Source organism: Xenopus laevis, chromosome 5S (assembly GCF_017654675.1).
Source record: "Xenopus laevis strain J_2021 chromosome 5S, Xenopus_laevis_v10.1, whole genome shotgun sequence".
NCBI classification, from domain to species: domain Eukaryota; kingdom Metazoa; phylum Chordata; class Amphibia; order Anura; family Pipidae; genus Xenopus; species Xenopus laevis.
The window spans coordinates 114,483,847-114,502,072 of NC_054380.1; the positions used below are offsets into that span (position 1 = coordinate 114,483,847).

The 18,226-nt window shown below is 39.7% G+C and overlaps 1 protein-coding gene across 1 annotated transcript; it reads right to left on the reverse strand.

Moving 5' to 3' along the window:
- Window positions 1–4,174: 4,174 nt before the first annotated feature.
- Window positions 4,175–5,227, reverse strand: LOC121394127 (probable G-protein coupled receptor 148). The gene has a single exon (XM_041564134.1). It carries the CDS (start codon window positions 5,225–5,227, stop codon window positions 4,175–4,177), a length of 1,053 nt encoding a protein of 350 aa, XP_041420068.1.
- Window positions 5,228–18,226: the final 12,999 nt, after the last annotated feature.

The following is an 18,226-nucleotide window of genomic DNA, read 5'->3' on the forward strand; positions in this document are numbered from 1 at the left end:
GATGTGTATGATGAGTTCAATACAGCATGCTGTATTAAATAAATTTAAAGCAAGGGTATCACCCTGCCAGCATTACCCGTGTGCCAGTGAATCCTTTGCCGTATCCATTTGGACTTTAACCAGGGAGAGCTCCAATGGGATCTTCACAACTCTGCTGTGTGTAATCAACCAGCAAGGAAGATAATAAAGAGAGTTTCAAAAGTAGCTTTTAATTTGTGCTTCATAATGACTTTTTTTTTTAACCAACAAATGGCTAATGCATTTATAATTAATAGAATCAACAGCTGTTGATCATGGGGCCTACGAGGACTTATTTACGAAGCACTGGGCACGGTGAAACGTGAAAAAAGGGTACAACCATGTTTATTGCACTTTGTACCCCACAACCGACTCAGAACCCATAAGGTCAAAACTTTGCGTTTCCCAAAGGAGGGAAACAACCCATGCCTCTCCCATGAATGCTCCCCCTGCCTGCTTTCAGCAGCAATTTTTGGCACATTGCACCCGGCCTTTCTGCCATAATGAATTCCCCAGGACTCGAAGTGCCTTAGAAACTTGTCTTAAACAGCAATGTGCTTGCTCTGCCTGTTGTGATGAGCCAATCAAATTCTATGGCAATGTCATCCAAGGATTGCTTTTTTGCACTTGTATTGGTGCATCATGTGAAAATTGAGATGGGCATTACTTGGCAAACACCAGCAATGAGACTTGAATGCTAGTACAATACTGCATTGTGCTCTATTGCACGTGTGCAAGGGATCCTGGGACATGACCAAAAATGGCACTATATATAGGACTATAGTCTAAGGTTAGCGATTAAATTCTTTGGGAGTGCCTAACAACTTGGCTTTCCCAAGTCAATAATACTTTCCTTGTTCTTTTAAGAGAATATAAAAACTCCCTATGTACTCAGTGTACCCTCACAATGCAAATAATTCTCCCTTGATGCTGGATCTGCTTAGATAAAATGTACTCTTTGCACATGTAACACACATGCATGCACGAGTATGCATGGAAGGTACAAGTTCACTATACATGTTCAAGCTCTGGATAAGTAATGGAGGGCAGAAGGCTTGGAGATGGTTGAGTCAGCAGCAAAGAACCTTGGGCTAAAATTAGAGGAGTTGTTCTCAAGCTGCAAAGCTATTCACCACGGTGAGAAGCTGCTAAGTGAACAGCCTCAAGGTACAAGGCTGACTTTTAATAAGAAAATAAAGAGTGAAGAAAACACATTGATCTGTCCATGCAGTCCCTCAAGCAGGCATTTCCTAGGCTAAAGGTGGCCATACACAGGGAGATACTCTCGTTTGGCGATGTCGACAAACGAGCGTATCTCTCCCCGATATGCGACTTTCAGCCAGATATCGATCGGAAACGCCTGTCGGATGGCCCCATACACAGGCCAATAAGCTGCAGACTTGGTCTGTTGACAGCTATCGGCCCCTGTATAGAGGCCTTAAGTATGTATTGTCTGGGCTGCAGGTCAGAGGAACTAAGAGCTTCCAGCTTATTCAGGACTGGTCTCTTTACAACTAACATGGGGCCCTGGTACAGGAAACAAGAAAACATAATTGTATGTGAGTAGTAATGTGGGTTTACAATATCATTATCATGATGAACTTATTGCATGTGGGTAACTGAAAAATATGCAGAGGTCCTGCATGTTAAAATATTTATAACCTTATTTTTTAGAAGAGCGAGAGTGGCATAACACTAGTTTGACTGTGAAACATAAACTGGGAAAAGTCAGCTGGGAGGGCATAGGTTTGACATGTATTGGGATTGTGCTACAGCTACACAACAATATTATTTTATTGCCTCATGCAGATAACGGTGCCATTATGGAGATCATTCCTGTTAGTACCTGTCAGGACACAGAGGGAGGATGTACTAGCATAGAGATCCCAGAGTAAACACTAGTAAAATCAAAATAAACAGAGCTGCTAGAGAGACTATCTTATCAAATGTCAAAGGATGTACATGTTAAGATTGACCAGTTTCCTAGAAAAAAACATATTGTTTAACTTTAACTGCCATTAGAAAGAAAGGGGCTTTCTGTGTTCAATTATATTCCTAGGAAACCACCATAATATAACTTACCAAAATCATTTATGATCTATGAGATTTAGGGGTTGGGATCCAACACACTTTGCAGCCTACACCCTTTGCGTCTGGCCACCAGTGATATTTCACTATACAGGTATGGGATCCGTTGTCTGGAAACCCATTTTACAGAAAGCTTTGAATTACGGAATGCCCGTCTCCCATAGACTCCATTTTATTCCTATAATCCAAACAAATTTTTAAAAATGATTTTCTCTGTAATAATAAAACAGTAGCTTGTACTTGATCCAAACTAAGATATAATTAATCCTTATTGGTAGCAAAACCAGCCTTTTGGGTTTATTTAATGTTTACATGATTTTCTAGTAGACTTAAGGTATGAAGATCCAAGTTACGGAAAGATCCGTTATCTGGAAAACCCCAGGTCCCGAGCATTCTGGATACATCACTGCGTAGATTTTTAGCACCCAAGTCCGAAACCGACAGAAGGGGTTTCAGTTGAGACAAATAGGATTTCATGCCAAAGGCAGAATCTAAAAACAGAAGTACTGTAGAAACACCTTTAAAGAAGCACAAGCAAACACTGAAACAGGAATATAATTACACATGTGCCTTTTAATTATTATATCAGACCCAAAAAATAAAAAAATGCTTTTTATAAGAAGTGTTCCATTTTATTTCACCAAAGGTCATCAAAAGCATATGAAGTAATAAACTTCCAAATAATCATTTGTAGGAAAAACAAAGTTTAGTGTGTTGGGTGTTTTTAAGCAAGAGAGACATGATCTACTTTAATTATCTTATTCGATTCAGAAAAAATTCCCCCCAGATTGATCCCTTGATGAGTTGTTCCCAAACTGAGGGGCTGAACCCCTAGGTGGGTCTAAAGAAGTGGAGTAGGAAACCACAGTCTGGACGTGAGTTAGGGCAGTGACTGTCAAACATTTGACATTTGACAAGGAATTTTTCATCCTTATTGTCCAGATAATATGCAACTCCAGTATTCACCATTTTATTGTTTTCCAAATCTCTAGCTGGCCATCATTTTTGTTCTATTCTTATGCCATTTAAGCAGGAAGGGTACAACTCTTTGGCATCTCTTATCTAACTGGTAACTGGTGCCATGTGAGTGAAACAAGGCCATCACCTGGCATGTCCCCATTCCTTGCACGTCATTTACTTTGCTGTACAGTGCTTTGCCCTCAAGGAGTGCTATACAAATAAAAATATACATACATACATACATTTACCCAGTGTAAGGAAAGAGCCCCAAAGGAAGAAAGTTATAATTAGAGACCTATACTGACCATCTGCTCAAAGCACCCTTAAAGATAGAATTCTATTGAACAGGGACGGATTTCGGCCTTGGGCCCCCCAAGGCTGCAGGGCATACTTCCCAACTGTCCCGTTTTTCGCGGGACAGTCCTGATTTTGACAGCTCAACCCGCAGTCTCGGGTTTGTTACTGAAATGCCCCAACTTTCTCTTTGATCTCCTGCACTGAAAAGCCAGAAAAAGATACAACGCTTCTAACTTAATTGGCTTTCGGTAGAGAGCCTGGAATAGATACTTAGATACTTTTTTAACAATCTAAGATATGCAGGTCTCTTGGGAGAACTTAGACGCACAGTTTAAAGGGCAATTCACCTTCATTAGCAAAACTGTAATAACACATAAAAACCACAGAAATGTATTCAAACTTTCATAACTTGCCAGATTTTGTAAAATGGACATGGTAATTAGGAGTATGGCCAAAAATGGATGTGGTCAAAAAATTTCCCTCCGCATGGCAAATCTTTTTGTCCCTCTTTCTATTTCAAAAATAGGTTCCATGGCCTGCATGAGTGCCCCCTGCATTCGCTAGCGTGTACATGCACCAGAGTACTAGGGATTACATGTACAGGAGTACATTCCTCAGTGCTCCTTAGAATGCTGATGGGCAGCAAAATGCCTATAGAATCTTGCCACCCTAGGTCCCGGCCTTTGGGGCCTCACCACAAATCCAAACCTGCTCTTCAACAACTGAACACCATGCTTTTTGTCTTGCACCAGATTTTCTAGAGGGCAGTAAATAAAAATAATAAAAAAATAAGCCCCTTTTCCTTGTAATGTTACCTCACAGGTGCAATGCCTCTGTGTTTTTTCAGTTTTAAAAAGAGTTTGAGTGAGTTATATATTTGTCTGTATCTCAGCCCGTACAGACAAGGGGACACAGCTTTTGGCAGAACTATTAACACATTACAGATTGTGAGAGTTACCCATAATCCCGTTCGAAGACCTATGAACTGGCTCATATATAAAAGTGCATCCGTCAGGAGAAGTATCAGTGGGCTGAAGTAAAGGAAAAGCAGAGTAAAGTGCATTAAGAATGTGACGCTTGCCCTGGAGGATACACTTTTCCATATTCCCGTCTCTCTTGTTTTATAACACAGGTATATATAACAGCAGAGTATCAGCGACAAACACAACAGAAAAATGCCAATGAAAAGAATGTAACACAACTTGAGGACATCATCGCCATGCAAAGCAACCAAAAGGATAACAGGCAGAGAGCACACCTCAAGGGGACATGGAAGCGGCTTCTGAGTAAAGTTCAGGGTCAAAAATGCTATCCCAGAGAATAGGAAAGAACAGAACCATAGGAACATTATAAATGTCTTAGTTCTTGTGGCAGGCAGCAGAGATACATAATGCAGAGGCCAGAGGACAGCCACGTAGGTATCTACAACCATTGCGGCTGCGGTGAGCACCCCCCCAAAGTAGGTAACAGCCAACACAAAGAGAAACAGCACACAAATGTGCTTGGGGGTCTTTAGATTCAGTGTGTTACAAATAGTAATAGTTGTGTAGAAAAGGAGGTATAGTATATCGCAGACCAGGGTGTTTCCCATGAGTAAAAACCTTGTCTCCAAGCGTATGCTGAAATTGGAGTAAATAGCCAATAGCACAAGAGGCGTAGAAACCAAAGCAGCAAGGAAGCAGACAACTGTTGGCATGAGGAACAGTTTCATCCCAGAATATGATGGGTACATGATCCATTCCCGCAGCATATACTGGTTGGGTTTATCCATATTCAGCGTACGGTTGAAGTTTGTCTCTCTCTGGAGCATGAGGGAAGCATTCACTATTCTTATTAGGCTGCATTCCAGTTCCGAAAAGTTCATGTCTTTTCTCCAGGCTAAAGGCCACAGACAGCGAAAGCTTCTTCCAAGTCAGGTAAGAATTCAATTGGCAGTTACATCTTCCACAAAAATATTATATTCAGATTTTCTGGGTTTCAGATTTCAGTTCAGGCAAGCCAGTTTAGATTGAAATGAAAGGGTTCTCTCGTTAACGGTTGCCTTAGTTGAGAAAGCTTTTAAGAAGCCGTGGGTCAAAACACATGTGAGGGTTGCATCTAAATGATCCGGTTGCTTGCGATATTTCCATCTGAATAATCACCAAAGAGAAAGCTTGGTTAAACTGCTTGGTTAAACAGGTATGAGAGATTGCTTTGTGCATTCCACACGCACTTGGTCGTAAACACAATCAAATGAGGCTTTTACAGCTCCAGACAACTCCTTATTGATTTGATTTAGTTCAATCAGAGTTATCTTTTCATTCCATGGAATGATGGGCTGGATGTTGTATAATGGATTAAGCACAAGGCTTGAAGCTTACTATAGTTGATCAAATTGTACCAGCCTCTGGATTGTTGTTTGTATACAAGAAAAGGCATGGTAAGAGCATGATTAAAGGGGTTGCTCATATTTTGATTAACTCTCTTCTTTTGCCTTGTTCTACACCAGAGGTCCCAAACATTGAGCCATATTCAAAATTAAACAGAGATGGGGAGAAACACAAGCCTAAAAAATGTTCCTGGGGTACCAAGTAGGGATGTGGTTGGCTATTGGTAGCTCCTATATGAACTGGTAGCCTACATGAAGCTCTGTATGCTGGTTTTTATGCAACCAAAACTTGCCAAGCCAGGAATTCAAAAATAAGCAACCGGTTGCTCCTGAGCAACTAGTTGGGGACCACTGTTCGACACCATATAAGTGTTTAGCTGAGTATAGTTACCCCATGCCCTTTCGTGATAACTACAGAATCGGCTCATGTGTGGACATCTTTATACACTAATGGTCTGAAGTGATACAATCCTCCCAGCATGCCCTGCAGAATTTTCCTTGGATCTCTGAAAATATAGTCCTGCACAGGGGCATAACTACCGGGGGAGCAGAGGGTGCAACTGGGCCAGGGCCCATACCCCCGCAGGGCCCCCCGGCAGATCGCACGCGCTGCATCCGGCTGGAGTCGGCTGCAGCCGCAGAGAAATATCACACGGACGAGGGTGGGGGCGGGCCCAGGCCCGCCCCCACCTAGTTCCATTACTGGTCCTGCAGTATCAATAGGGAACTACCTACAAAGAGCAGAAATATTCTCCAAGTGGGTTTCTTTTTAGCACTCTGGTTTCCTCCCACTGCCCAAGGAAAACAATCTGGTTATTTCCAAGAAATAGAATTGAATTCTATTGTGATTTCTATTAGGTAATTTTTATTTCTAAATTACACTGTTTACATTGCAAATAATTAACTCTACCATATAAAATTTAATTCCTGAACCAGCAAGTGTATGTTTTTAGTTGTAATATTGGTGTGTAGGCAGCCATCTCAGGTCATTTTATAAGAGTATAAGAAAACGGATGACACACACAATAGCATTTGTGCTAAAAGGTGGGAATTTTATAATCTTATTGATTGTGGATACCAAGGACTGCAGCACGGTTCCCAGATAGAGCACCACCTTCTAATGAGCACTGATTCTGCAACATTGTGTATATCTCAGGTCATTTTGCCTGGTCACTAGTGATGGACGAATTTATTCGGCAGGCTCGAATTTGCGGCGAATTTTCGCGATTCACCGCCGGCGAATAAATACGTGAAACGGGTACGAAAATTCGATGGCATCAAAAAAATGGACGCCGGCGTCAAATACGGATGCCAGCATCAAAAACGAGACGCAGGCACCGTTTAGCAAATTTTTTGGGAAATTCGAGCATTTTTCGGCGAAGCGAAATGGTGCAAATTTGCCCATCACTACTGCTCACGTGCTTTCAGAAAGAGCCAGCACTTTAGGATGGAACTGCTTTCTGGCAGGCTGTTGTGTCTCCTACTTAATGTAACTGAATGTGTCCCAATGGGACCTGGATTGAGTGAGTGAGTGCTGTTCTTAGATCTACCAGGTTGCTGTTATCGTGTGTTAGGGAGCTGTTATCTGGTTACTTTCCCATTGTTCTGTTGTTAGGCTGCTGGGGGGTAATATCACTCCAACTTGCAGTACAGCAGTAAAGAGTGACTGAAGTTTATCAGAGCAAGTCACATGACTGGGGCAGCTTGGAAACTGACAATATGTCTAGCCCCATGTCAGATTTCAAAATTAAATATAAAAAAATCTGTTTGCTCTTTTGAAAAATGGATTTCAGAGCAGAATTCTGCTGGAGCAGTAGTATTAACTGATGCATTTTGGGAAAAATAAACATTTTCTCCTATGACAGTATCCCTTTAAGGAAAATGCTAGAAAAGAATGAAAAATAGGAGGCATTCATTTCCCAACAACCCAAGATTTATACTATACTGAACGGAAATGCTTTGGTGCCTTTAACAGATTCGGTCTATGTTTTTCTTGTCATTGATTTTTTTAAGCAGAGTACAATATAAGCTTATGAACACACCATTAAAAATGTTCATTCAAGTGTTGCTGTCAACACTGATAACTCTCTGGCCTGTTTGCACGACCATGAAATGAATTTCAAATCCAGCAAATACTATAAGAGAGGGATGTCAATATTTTGTTTTGGGAGGGGGGGCTTACAGCTCTTGTCTGACTCAAAATAAATGTGCCGCTCAAAAAACAAAAACTGATATATTTACAGTGTTTGATTGGGATCATATTTCATTTAGCAGATAAATTACCAGTTATAAATGTAAATTAAAGAGGTGGTTTACCTTTCAATTGACTTTTTGTATGTTATAGAATGGGTTATTCTAAGTAACTTTCCAATTGGCCTTTATTTTTTATATTTTCTGAATTATTTCCCTTCTTCTTCTGAGTCTTTCCACCTTTTACATGGGGATTACTGACCCCATCTAAAGAACAAATGCTCTGTAAGGCTACCGATTTATTGTTTTTGCTACTTTTTTTTTCTCATCTTTCTATTCAGGCCCTCTCCCATTCATATTTCATTGATTCAAATCAATGCATGGTTGCTAGGGTAATTTGGACCCTAGCAACCAAATTGCTAATAATGCAAACTGGAGAACTGCTGAATAAAAATCGAAATAACTACAAAACCATAAATAATATAAAATTAAAAATAATTGCAAATTATCTCCGAATATCCCTCTCTACACCATACTAAAAGTCAATTTAAAGGCGAGCCACCCCTTTAAGAAGGAATACTGGGGGTAAATCTTCCCAGTTTTTGTAAATGAGCCCCTTGGTTCAGGGCTCTTCTGATGTTTCTGGCACCCATAATCCCTATTGCTACTTACTATAGAGCTGCTAAACTTACCTTCTGGGTTCCAACAGTACAGGTATGGGATCTGCTATCCAGAATGCTTGGGACCTGGGGTTTTCCAGATAATAGATGTTTTTGTTATTTGGATCTTTATTCCTTAAAAAAAAAAACCATGTAAACATGAACTAAACTATACAGGCTGGTTTTGCCTCCAATAACGACTAATTATATCTTAGTTTGGATCAAGTACAAAATATTGTTTTATTGTATAAATATTTAGTCTATGGGAGATGGCCTTTCCCTAATTCAGAGCATTCTGGATAACTATTTTTGGATAATGGATCCCCTACCTATATTAATCTTCTGCTGCTTTTCAGGGGTGAATGTGTATGTGCACTGCTGCCCTAATTTGTATTCATTGTATGAGGTATTCTTTATTCTGGAGCTGGAGGAAACCATGGTGGGGAAACCTGGATATAGCTGCAGAGGATTCTTTATTATTTAGCTTATGAGTCGTGCCTTTAGGAACAGGCACAAGAGTTAAAATCAACACCGTTCATTAGAGGCTTTAGTATGTGTACAAAAACCACAACCAGAGTTTCTCTTAAAAAAAGTGGGAACAAACAGTTCTATGAACTTCACTAGTAATTAGTGTGACTGAGGTGAAATCTTATGGACTCCCAAGGGTTGCCTCTGGACCACCTAGCCTTGTGGCATTAATTGGTTTCTTGTGGTTTCACACAACTGCTCTTCTTTTACACAGTTGCCCATTATCAGAACAAATGAGAGTGAGCACTGGTGCAAGAAACTGCTAAAGATCAACTGAACCAGGGGCACACTGAGACTCATACTTCTGCTTTGGGGTTCTTGAAAAGAAAAAGCTGTTTTATATTTAAAACACTTCACAAAAGAAGGTGCATTGATCTTTTTCTGAGTGATCTCAAGTGGTTTGGGTTGGAAGTGGAAAAGTGGAGGCAAATGTCTATTTATTGCTTCACCCTAGGCCTGCAGCTGATTTGGGACACACAAGATCAAATGAGAGAACAAGCCTCAGGCATAAATAATGTGCTTTTAGCAGGTTTGCTTCTGTTTTCTTTGCACATGACATTTTTGGCCTCTTATTTGGAAAAAAATAATAAACTGCACAAAGCAAACAAGTGTAAAGGACAAAGAAAGGTTAATATGCTGGAGGGGAGCTAGTGGGTGCAGGTGTTTTTAGGCAATTCCCAGTGTATTGGTGCTAGTCTTTATAAAACATTGCACCAACCTGGAGGGTTCTTTCTTTGAACAGCACCATCTTATCTGGGGTTCCTTTGTGCCACAGCAGACTTGCTCGTGTGATGCAAAGATTTTATTTATGACCACAAGATGGCGGGGTGGTACCTGATACCATCGACTTATACACAAAGAAGCCACACATACACTTTACTCATTATCACATTCACACACACAGGAGAGACAAACAAACACATATACAGCAAAAGGTGTTTTGGTGGATGGAGCCAAGATGCAACAATAGTAAACCATGCCCACTTTAAGGACATACTCTTCACAAGTTTTTTTTTAATATTGCAACAAAACATGCTCCAAATCTAACAATCTGCAGTTTAGACTACACTAAGGGCACACTCATTTAAGTTTAAGTTATTATATTGTTACCTCATTCCCAACACTGCAGTAAAGTATGTCTGGTGGACAAAGGAAGCTGTAGGGGAAGTAAATGAACCTTAACCAGACTCTTATTTTCAAGAGGGATGCAAAGATATCCCAAGTTGACTATATTTTTAAATATCTCCCAGTGACCTACATAGAATATATGGCCTGTGCTGTGTTTTGTGCCAGCAATGTTTTGTTTGATATATTTACATATACAGTATATATATACATATTTACACTATTTTGTATACAAATATTTTCTGTACAGGGAGAGTACTGAATTATTTATGAGGGACCACTCAGGTGTTCTTCATTTGTTTTAAAGGAGTATTTCAGGGGTCAGTATAAGGGCTCTTACACATGAGCGTTCCGAACTGCGCTCCCCTGCGTTCCGTTTTTTGGCATTCAGCCACAGGGGAGCGCAGGAATAGACGCAAGTCATTATTTGAAATGGGGCTGTACTCACTCAGGCGCGTGTAGGCGCCGAACGCAGGTTCAGACGCAACATGCTGCATTTTTCCTGCGTTCGGCGCCTACACGCGCCTGAGTGAGTACAGCCCCATTTCAAATAATGACTTGCATCTATTCCTGCGCTCCCCTGTGGCTGAACGCCAAAAAACGGAACGCAGGGGAGCGCAGGTCGGAACGCTCATGTGTAAGAGCCCTTATAGAGGGTTGACCAGTATGCCTACAGAAATACTATTAGACTAATCAAAGTCAAAGTGGCCTCTGCCAGTGTAAAATTGTTTCTGAAAAGATTCTTTGGGGCAGATTTACTAAAGGGTGAAGTGGTCATCGCTACCAAAAATTCGCCAGAAATCCAATCGTCATGGACAAGAGTACTAACGAAGTTTCGCTAGGCAGAAATGAACGATAGTGAAAGTTTGTTATGAAATGATCGTGCTGACTAATTAACGCTAGCGAAACTTCGCCAGAGTTTGGCTACAGGGACGCATCTTCGCATTAGCATAGTGGTAACGAATTTGCACCTGACGAAGTGGCGCAATGTGTGACGGATCTTTCGCTGGTTAAAATGTGCCCTTTAGTGAATTTGCCCCTTTGAGTTCCAGGTCAGCAGCAGCTGAACTGATAGGAAGGTGGGAGTTGCAGTTACATGTGTGATTTTTTTTCCCCCAAAGGAGCAGCCTTTGTAATGCTGGTGAGCCAGGGCAAATGCCCCTCTCTCCAGGGGCAATTAATGTAAATGATATAATATGATAAATATTTCCCTAAATCTCTGGCCTGTGGTTCCTGCCTGCTCATAAATAAGGGCCAGAGACAGAGCGCATGACATCAGTTGGAAAGAACCAACTGTAAATGAGATGATGTATTCCTTGTGCACAGCGTACAGCTTCCAATCCGTATTGGAAATCAGAACAGGGTGCTGGGCAGAAACCATTTGATTGTAAAGGGGTGGGAACTAATGCTCCGTTCTACCATCAGCTTCAGAATGCCTTCTTTCTTTGGAGCCTCCTCATCCTCCTCCTCTGCTGAACAGGACTAACATGAAGAAGAGAATAAAAAGCAAGCACCTGCCGGAGTGACAAACCAGGGTGAGTACGGCAGCCTTGCTTTTATTGCTTTCTCTCTTTCTATCAAAGGCCGTGACTTTGCTGCTGAGAGCAAAGGCATTCACCTAGATCTCCCTTTCTATTATGCTTTCCCTGGTGAGACCAGCAAACACATATATTTAAATTTCATATGGAGTCATTCAGATCTCAGCTGTCTGCTATTCACATCCCCCACCATTTAATCCCTCTCATGTTTCCCACTGGCTCCTTTAGCAAGCCCACAAAATAAAAGTGTATTTATGATGCAGCGGATTCCCATGATCACATTCCTGCATTCAGCTGCTGCTCTTGTCTCGGCATGCAGCACCATCTAGTAATTATTATTAGCAGGCAGTGAATAACGAGGCACCATCTAGTAATTATTATTAGCAGGCAGTGAATAACGAGGCACCATCTAGTAATTATTATTAGCAGGCAGTGAATAACGAGGCACCATCTAGTAATTATTATTAGCAGGCAGTGAATAACGAGGCACCGATCACAGGGTGGAAGAACTGAGCCTGTAACATCAGAGATGAATGCAAATGTATATTTTTTGGTAACTTTATCAATGAGTGCTTATTGCAACATCTCGCATACAATATTATTACATGCATTGAATGCATTTCTCCTTTTCAGCCCCACCAACCAAGAGGTAAATGTATTTATTTTGTGTCCATAGATGTATCATTTACAGATTCATTCTTAAGGCAAAGCATGGTTATGATTACAGAGGATCCTTGGGTGTCTTATTGGTGTTTATTAGGGGTGGGAAGTAATCCATAAAGACATGAGTAGATCAGCTAATCAGCTATCCACAACACATGTCGTTTTCTGCATTTAACCTTGTAGTCTAAGCCCCTCAATGGTATAACAGCTTGGTGGATGTGGATTTCTACCTTAACATCTAGACAAGCATGCTTATTTTTTTTAATCTAGACTTATAACTGTTCCTGGCCCTTTAAGACCTGGAAGACATCTCTATACAAGTACTTTTAAAGTAGTATAGCAAAAAAGCTAAAAAATGGAAATGATTATTTATCCTTTAGCAGTCATAACCAGAGCCATAAATGAGAAATTAAGAATCGGCCATAATGCATCACTGTACCTAACACATTTTTAAGTAAGATGTTCTTACATTTTATTGAAAACATTCTAAAATATCTAAAAGGATTCACCATCTATTTAATATGAAAAGTAACCAGTAAAATAAACTTGAATAACAGGTACTGACCATCTTATTTGCAGGAACAACATCTTAAAATGGAGCTGCTACGTGGCAAGACCTTCATTAGAAGTTACGCAGAAAATCCTCCTAAAAACTTGCCCTGTATTGGAGTTGCAGACAAGAAGAATCAATATGCAGAAAGAAACATTGTTTCGTGCACTAATAAAATGAATGACTTTGGAATCAGGGAATCATCAAATGGAAAATATATGAACATTGCAGATACCAATGTCTGGTGCAACAAATTGATCAAAAAAAGCAAAACACATGATTGTGTCACAAAACAAGACAGAACAAATACAAAAGGCAAGATTCCCAATAGTGTCAGCTTCTCCGGATTTGAAAATACAAATGGAAAAGGAAATTGTCATTCAGCTGCCAGCCAACAAATGATTGACTATCGGAACTTTGTACCCCAGATGCCTTTCGTACCCTCAGTGGCTAAAACTCTTCCAAGGAAGAGAATTTCTTTAAAAAAACCTAAAAGGGGGTTAAAAAACATATTTCAATTAAAAAGAAATAAATGCCAAGACATTGCATCACTGACCGAAAAGAACAGGCTACCGCAAATCATATTTAATGCAGAAGAGGGGAAAATTGATTCAAAAGAAATGTATTCCGATGAGTTATCAGTTTATGAATTCTCTGATAATGATTTACATATTGACACTATTGATTGTTACAATAGGTTTTGTGAGGACGTGGCTTCCCTGAAGAGCTTTGATTCTCTTACTGGCTGTGGGGAAATATTTGCAGATGAAAATCCAGCCATTTTGGGGACAGATATCAAAAAGAATGGGCATAAATTAAAATGCATTCCCAAAGACCATTCCATGTCTGGGACATTTCAAGGTGGGATTGAAAAACTTGCATCGCCAGCTAAATCAGAATCAATGGATTATACAAGATTTTGTGGGCACAACAAATCCACAAAATGTTTTTGTTCATATTTTCAGGATGGTTTCACATTGTTTCCAACCTCACAGTCTATGGCTGTAAAAGAGACTCTCAAAACTCTCCCAAAAGATAAGGTGCTAGAATCCCCTTCTAATGATCTGGTATCTTTACATGGAACTTTTACTGATGCAGAATCACCAGTATCTACAAGTGATGAAGGATATTGCGACTCAACATCCCCTGTAATGTATGATGAAAAGAAGGAGAATGCAACATGTCCAAGAGATAGTTACAGTGGAGATGCACTTTTTGAGTTATTTTATGATTCTAATGATAGAACACCATGCTCTGCTTTAGACAGCGCACTATCAATATCAGGACACAGTATTGACAATCCTCAGTCAATTTATAGTTTTTGTGTTGGGTCTGAGGAAAACATGGCAACTGACACGGCTAGTGATCTAGCAGGAGATTTTGGCTTTCAAAGTTCATGGAAAGGTGCAGAATGCTTGATGAAGCTCTGTGATACTGAACTGTCTTTAACTATAGGGATGGTAAACTGGTTGAGGAAGACAGGTAATATTTCTGAGCCCCTAGTCCCCACTGTAGATTCCTTCACGAATGACCAATACAAACATGACCGAATTGCAGAGGAATCACCAAAGGAAATTTTAATAAACACAAGGGAAGTTCGTGATGGGGAAGACCAAGTTGCCATAAAACACGAATTGAAATCTGAGGGACAAATAGCTAAACATGCCTTTAACCACAACAAAACTGAAGACCACGATTCCAAATACCAACAAGAATTATCAGGTCCACAGACAGAAGAGGCCCAAGTGTGTACACCAGTCACCAGTCTTTTGGAGAAGAAGTCTGGGTCATTAGACAGCTTATTTGATAACAAATTCCCCCTTTTAATAAGCGATGAAGGTAAAAATGTCAATGAGGTGAAATCATTCAATAAATTAGATAACATTGAGTCCATGAACTTATTGAACAGTCCCAATCAACTTCAGCCTCCTAAAGCTGACAACCAAAACAACCCACATTCACTTGACCTGAAATGTATTGCAAGCTCTATGAAGCCAACACCGGCTGAAAATGATCAGAACATTATTAAACTACTGGAGAATTGCACCAATCAAATTGCTTCATTACATATATTATACGAAGGCAACAGTAACCAGCAAGAAAAACACAGGAATATAGAAAATATAATACAATCACAAGAGGTCTCCAATAATATCAAGAATTATATTGAACAGAAAAAATATGGCCTTCAGCCAACAATTTACCCAGCTTTATGCTACAGAAATAAACCCAAGGAATCCAACAAAGAAATAGAAATATCTCAGCTCGCAGACTGTAAGGAAGATTCCAAGGATAATTATACACTTCATCAGCAAGAACCTGCACTTACAGAACATATAACATCACGGTTGTTTACAAAGGAGATGCCAACACCAGTATTTCTTGGCAGAACCAGATTCCTGCCATATTTTTGTAATAATTTTTCACCACTGATTTCAAGATGTTCTTCGGCTTTGTATAAAATGCATAAATCAGGGGAAGCTTTAATATTTTTGAATAAACCTTCCAAGTCTGACGAATCCCTTGGTAACACCGATGAGCATACCAGAGATGTTAATAGCACTTCCAATGTGCAAGGTTCTGCAGAAATGTCTAAAAGAACTGAATTACTCACACCCACTGACTACGTTGATGGAAAGGTGAGTCATGTACTAAAAAAAGATTTGGCATATACATGGGATTGCTGCTTTCATAGCTGCTGCTGTTTAATATTTGCAAATGCTCCCCCTATTGGGAGTGGATTGGTCTAACTCTTGGCTAATTGAATTAAAGAACCTTTAATGGTCTGACACAAAAATACACTTAAAACTTGTGAGAAAGAGACACAATGCAAATCCTCTAAAGAGGGTTTAAGGGCAGGACTACACGAGTGATTCCGCTGCGATCTGCCGCGCTGAGCAGGTGTCATGTCGAATGTGACTGAAATAAGGTAAGTAATGCTAATATTTGATCGTGTCGCATTGTTGATGCGACGCGACACAACTGTCGAATGCAGAGGCAGCGTGCAGGGTCTGCATCCAAAAGTCGTGTCTCGTTGCATCAATGCTGCGACACGATCTGACAATTGAATTAGTTGCCTTATTTCCGTTGAATCCGACGTGATGCCTGCGATTTTGCGCTGCGCGTCGGATCACGGCGGAATCGGGCGTGTAGTCCTGCCCTAATAACTCAACTGACTACAATAAAAATAATAACAAAAATTGTAATAAGGATATTGAATTGTTTTTGCATGTGTTCTGTTTGAGACTAATATCCTTTCAATGAGAGGAAGAAATAATCCCCAATAACTGGTAATTCATTAAAATTCTAGATTAATCTTTAAAAAGTATATCCTGTAATTCAGATATGGATTAAAAACATTTTTTACCCAAAAAATCTAACCCAGCCACTCTTCTCAAAAGAAAATCTTGTAACTTCGACTGACCTAGAATGTTTTTTTTTCTACATTATTGCCTAGTACAAATTTTTATAGCATCCCATTCTATTATCTAGCTCTATTCTCTGCATGCTGGAATTGTGAATGTTGATTATTGTTACTAAGCTTATTATGCTATATATTTACATAGTTAAATTGGGTTGATAAAAGACCAAAGTTCATCAAGTTCAACCCCTTCAAATGAAACCCAACATTCATACATATACACACACCCCTCCATATAAATTATATAGAGTATACCCATATCTATATTAACTATAGATTTTAGTATCACAATAGCATTGGATAATATGTTTGTCTAACATTCTTAAAATGCTAAAACAGGGTCAAAGAGAATCTTGTACTTGGGTCAATAGGGTCCATAATGGTCAAATAGTACGGCATAGTATGAATCTATTATCTGGAATGTTTGGTAACAGAAGATTTCTTTTCCCGTAATTTGTATCTCCATTAGGGATGGTTGAATTTGACCCGTTTCGATTCGCCAAAAATTCGCCGCCATCGAAATGTCGCTGATGTCCATTGAAGTCTAAGGGCGTCAAAAAATTTTTGTCGTGCCAACATTTTTTTTTGACGCACGCCGACCAACAAGTCTATGGGCGTAATTTCCACGGCGAAACAAGGCGAAAAAATTCATCCATCCCTAATCTCCATACTTTAAGGCTGCTAAAAATAATTTTAACATTAAATAAACCCATTTGCCACCGTTATGGATTTATCCAGCTTAGTTAACATCAAGTGCAAACAACTATATTTTTATTACAGAGAGAAAGGAAATCATTTTTATAAATTAGAATTATTTGCTCGTAAGGTATTACTTAAGAGTGATTGACAGTGATTTATAAACAGGAAATGTCTGAACGCTAATTTGAAGGTTGTAAAATAACAGAGATTAAAAAAAAAAGAAGGAAATTTGGGATTGATAATATCTGTTTATCATCTTTTTTAGACTGGTACATTTACACAGCTGCTGCTAATCTAATGTTTCTTCATTTGCAGTTTTACCAATAGGATTCAAGGCAAGTGAAGGTAGAGACAAGCTGCCAGCACAGGGAACATTAGCTGCGGATTCTAGAATGGGAACAACCCGGACAGGAATGGCTGCTGATATTTGTGGGATGTAAAAACTGTAATTGTATGTTATAATTAGCCATGGAGTTTCACTGGTGCAGGTGCAATGGAGCTTTATATATATATTTAGCTTCTTGTAACTTTCAAGTGGGCTGTATCATAATAATGAGCCAATTTGTCCTTGAGATGTGTCCAATTTCCAAGTTTGATTTAAAAAAACAATACCCTAGAGATCAGAGATCCCCTGGGAAATGGAGCACTAATTTGAAACATGTCTGTAGTAAGTGACTGTTTCTTTATAAATATTCAATGTGAAGTTGTTCCAAGTCTGGGGTCTTGCAGAGCACAGAACTGTGGGGCAGCCCTGTCCTTGGCATCTATCATGGGGTATGAGGTAAGTACAATAATGATAAATAATCAATTACATTTCTGTACCATTTTTGAAATAACCAAGTTGCACTTCACTATCCCCATATCGGCAATCTACATCAACCGTCTATATGCAGCTTTGTGTTGGAGTTGTTTTGAAAGACAGTGCAACCTAATACATTGTCTAAGCAAAGGGATAACACATCAACGTATTTCACCTCACAGTGATTCTACATCTGATTTGTAAGGCAACTTTGGGCGACTATTGAAAACGCATCAACGCGTGTGCATTAGCGCAGGCGATTTTGCGCTGTAGCCTATGGGGAAAAGACGCTGAGGCAGTTCGGGGAGATAGTCACGCAAAAG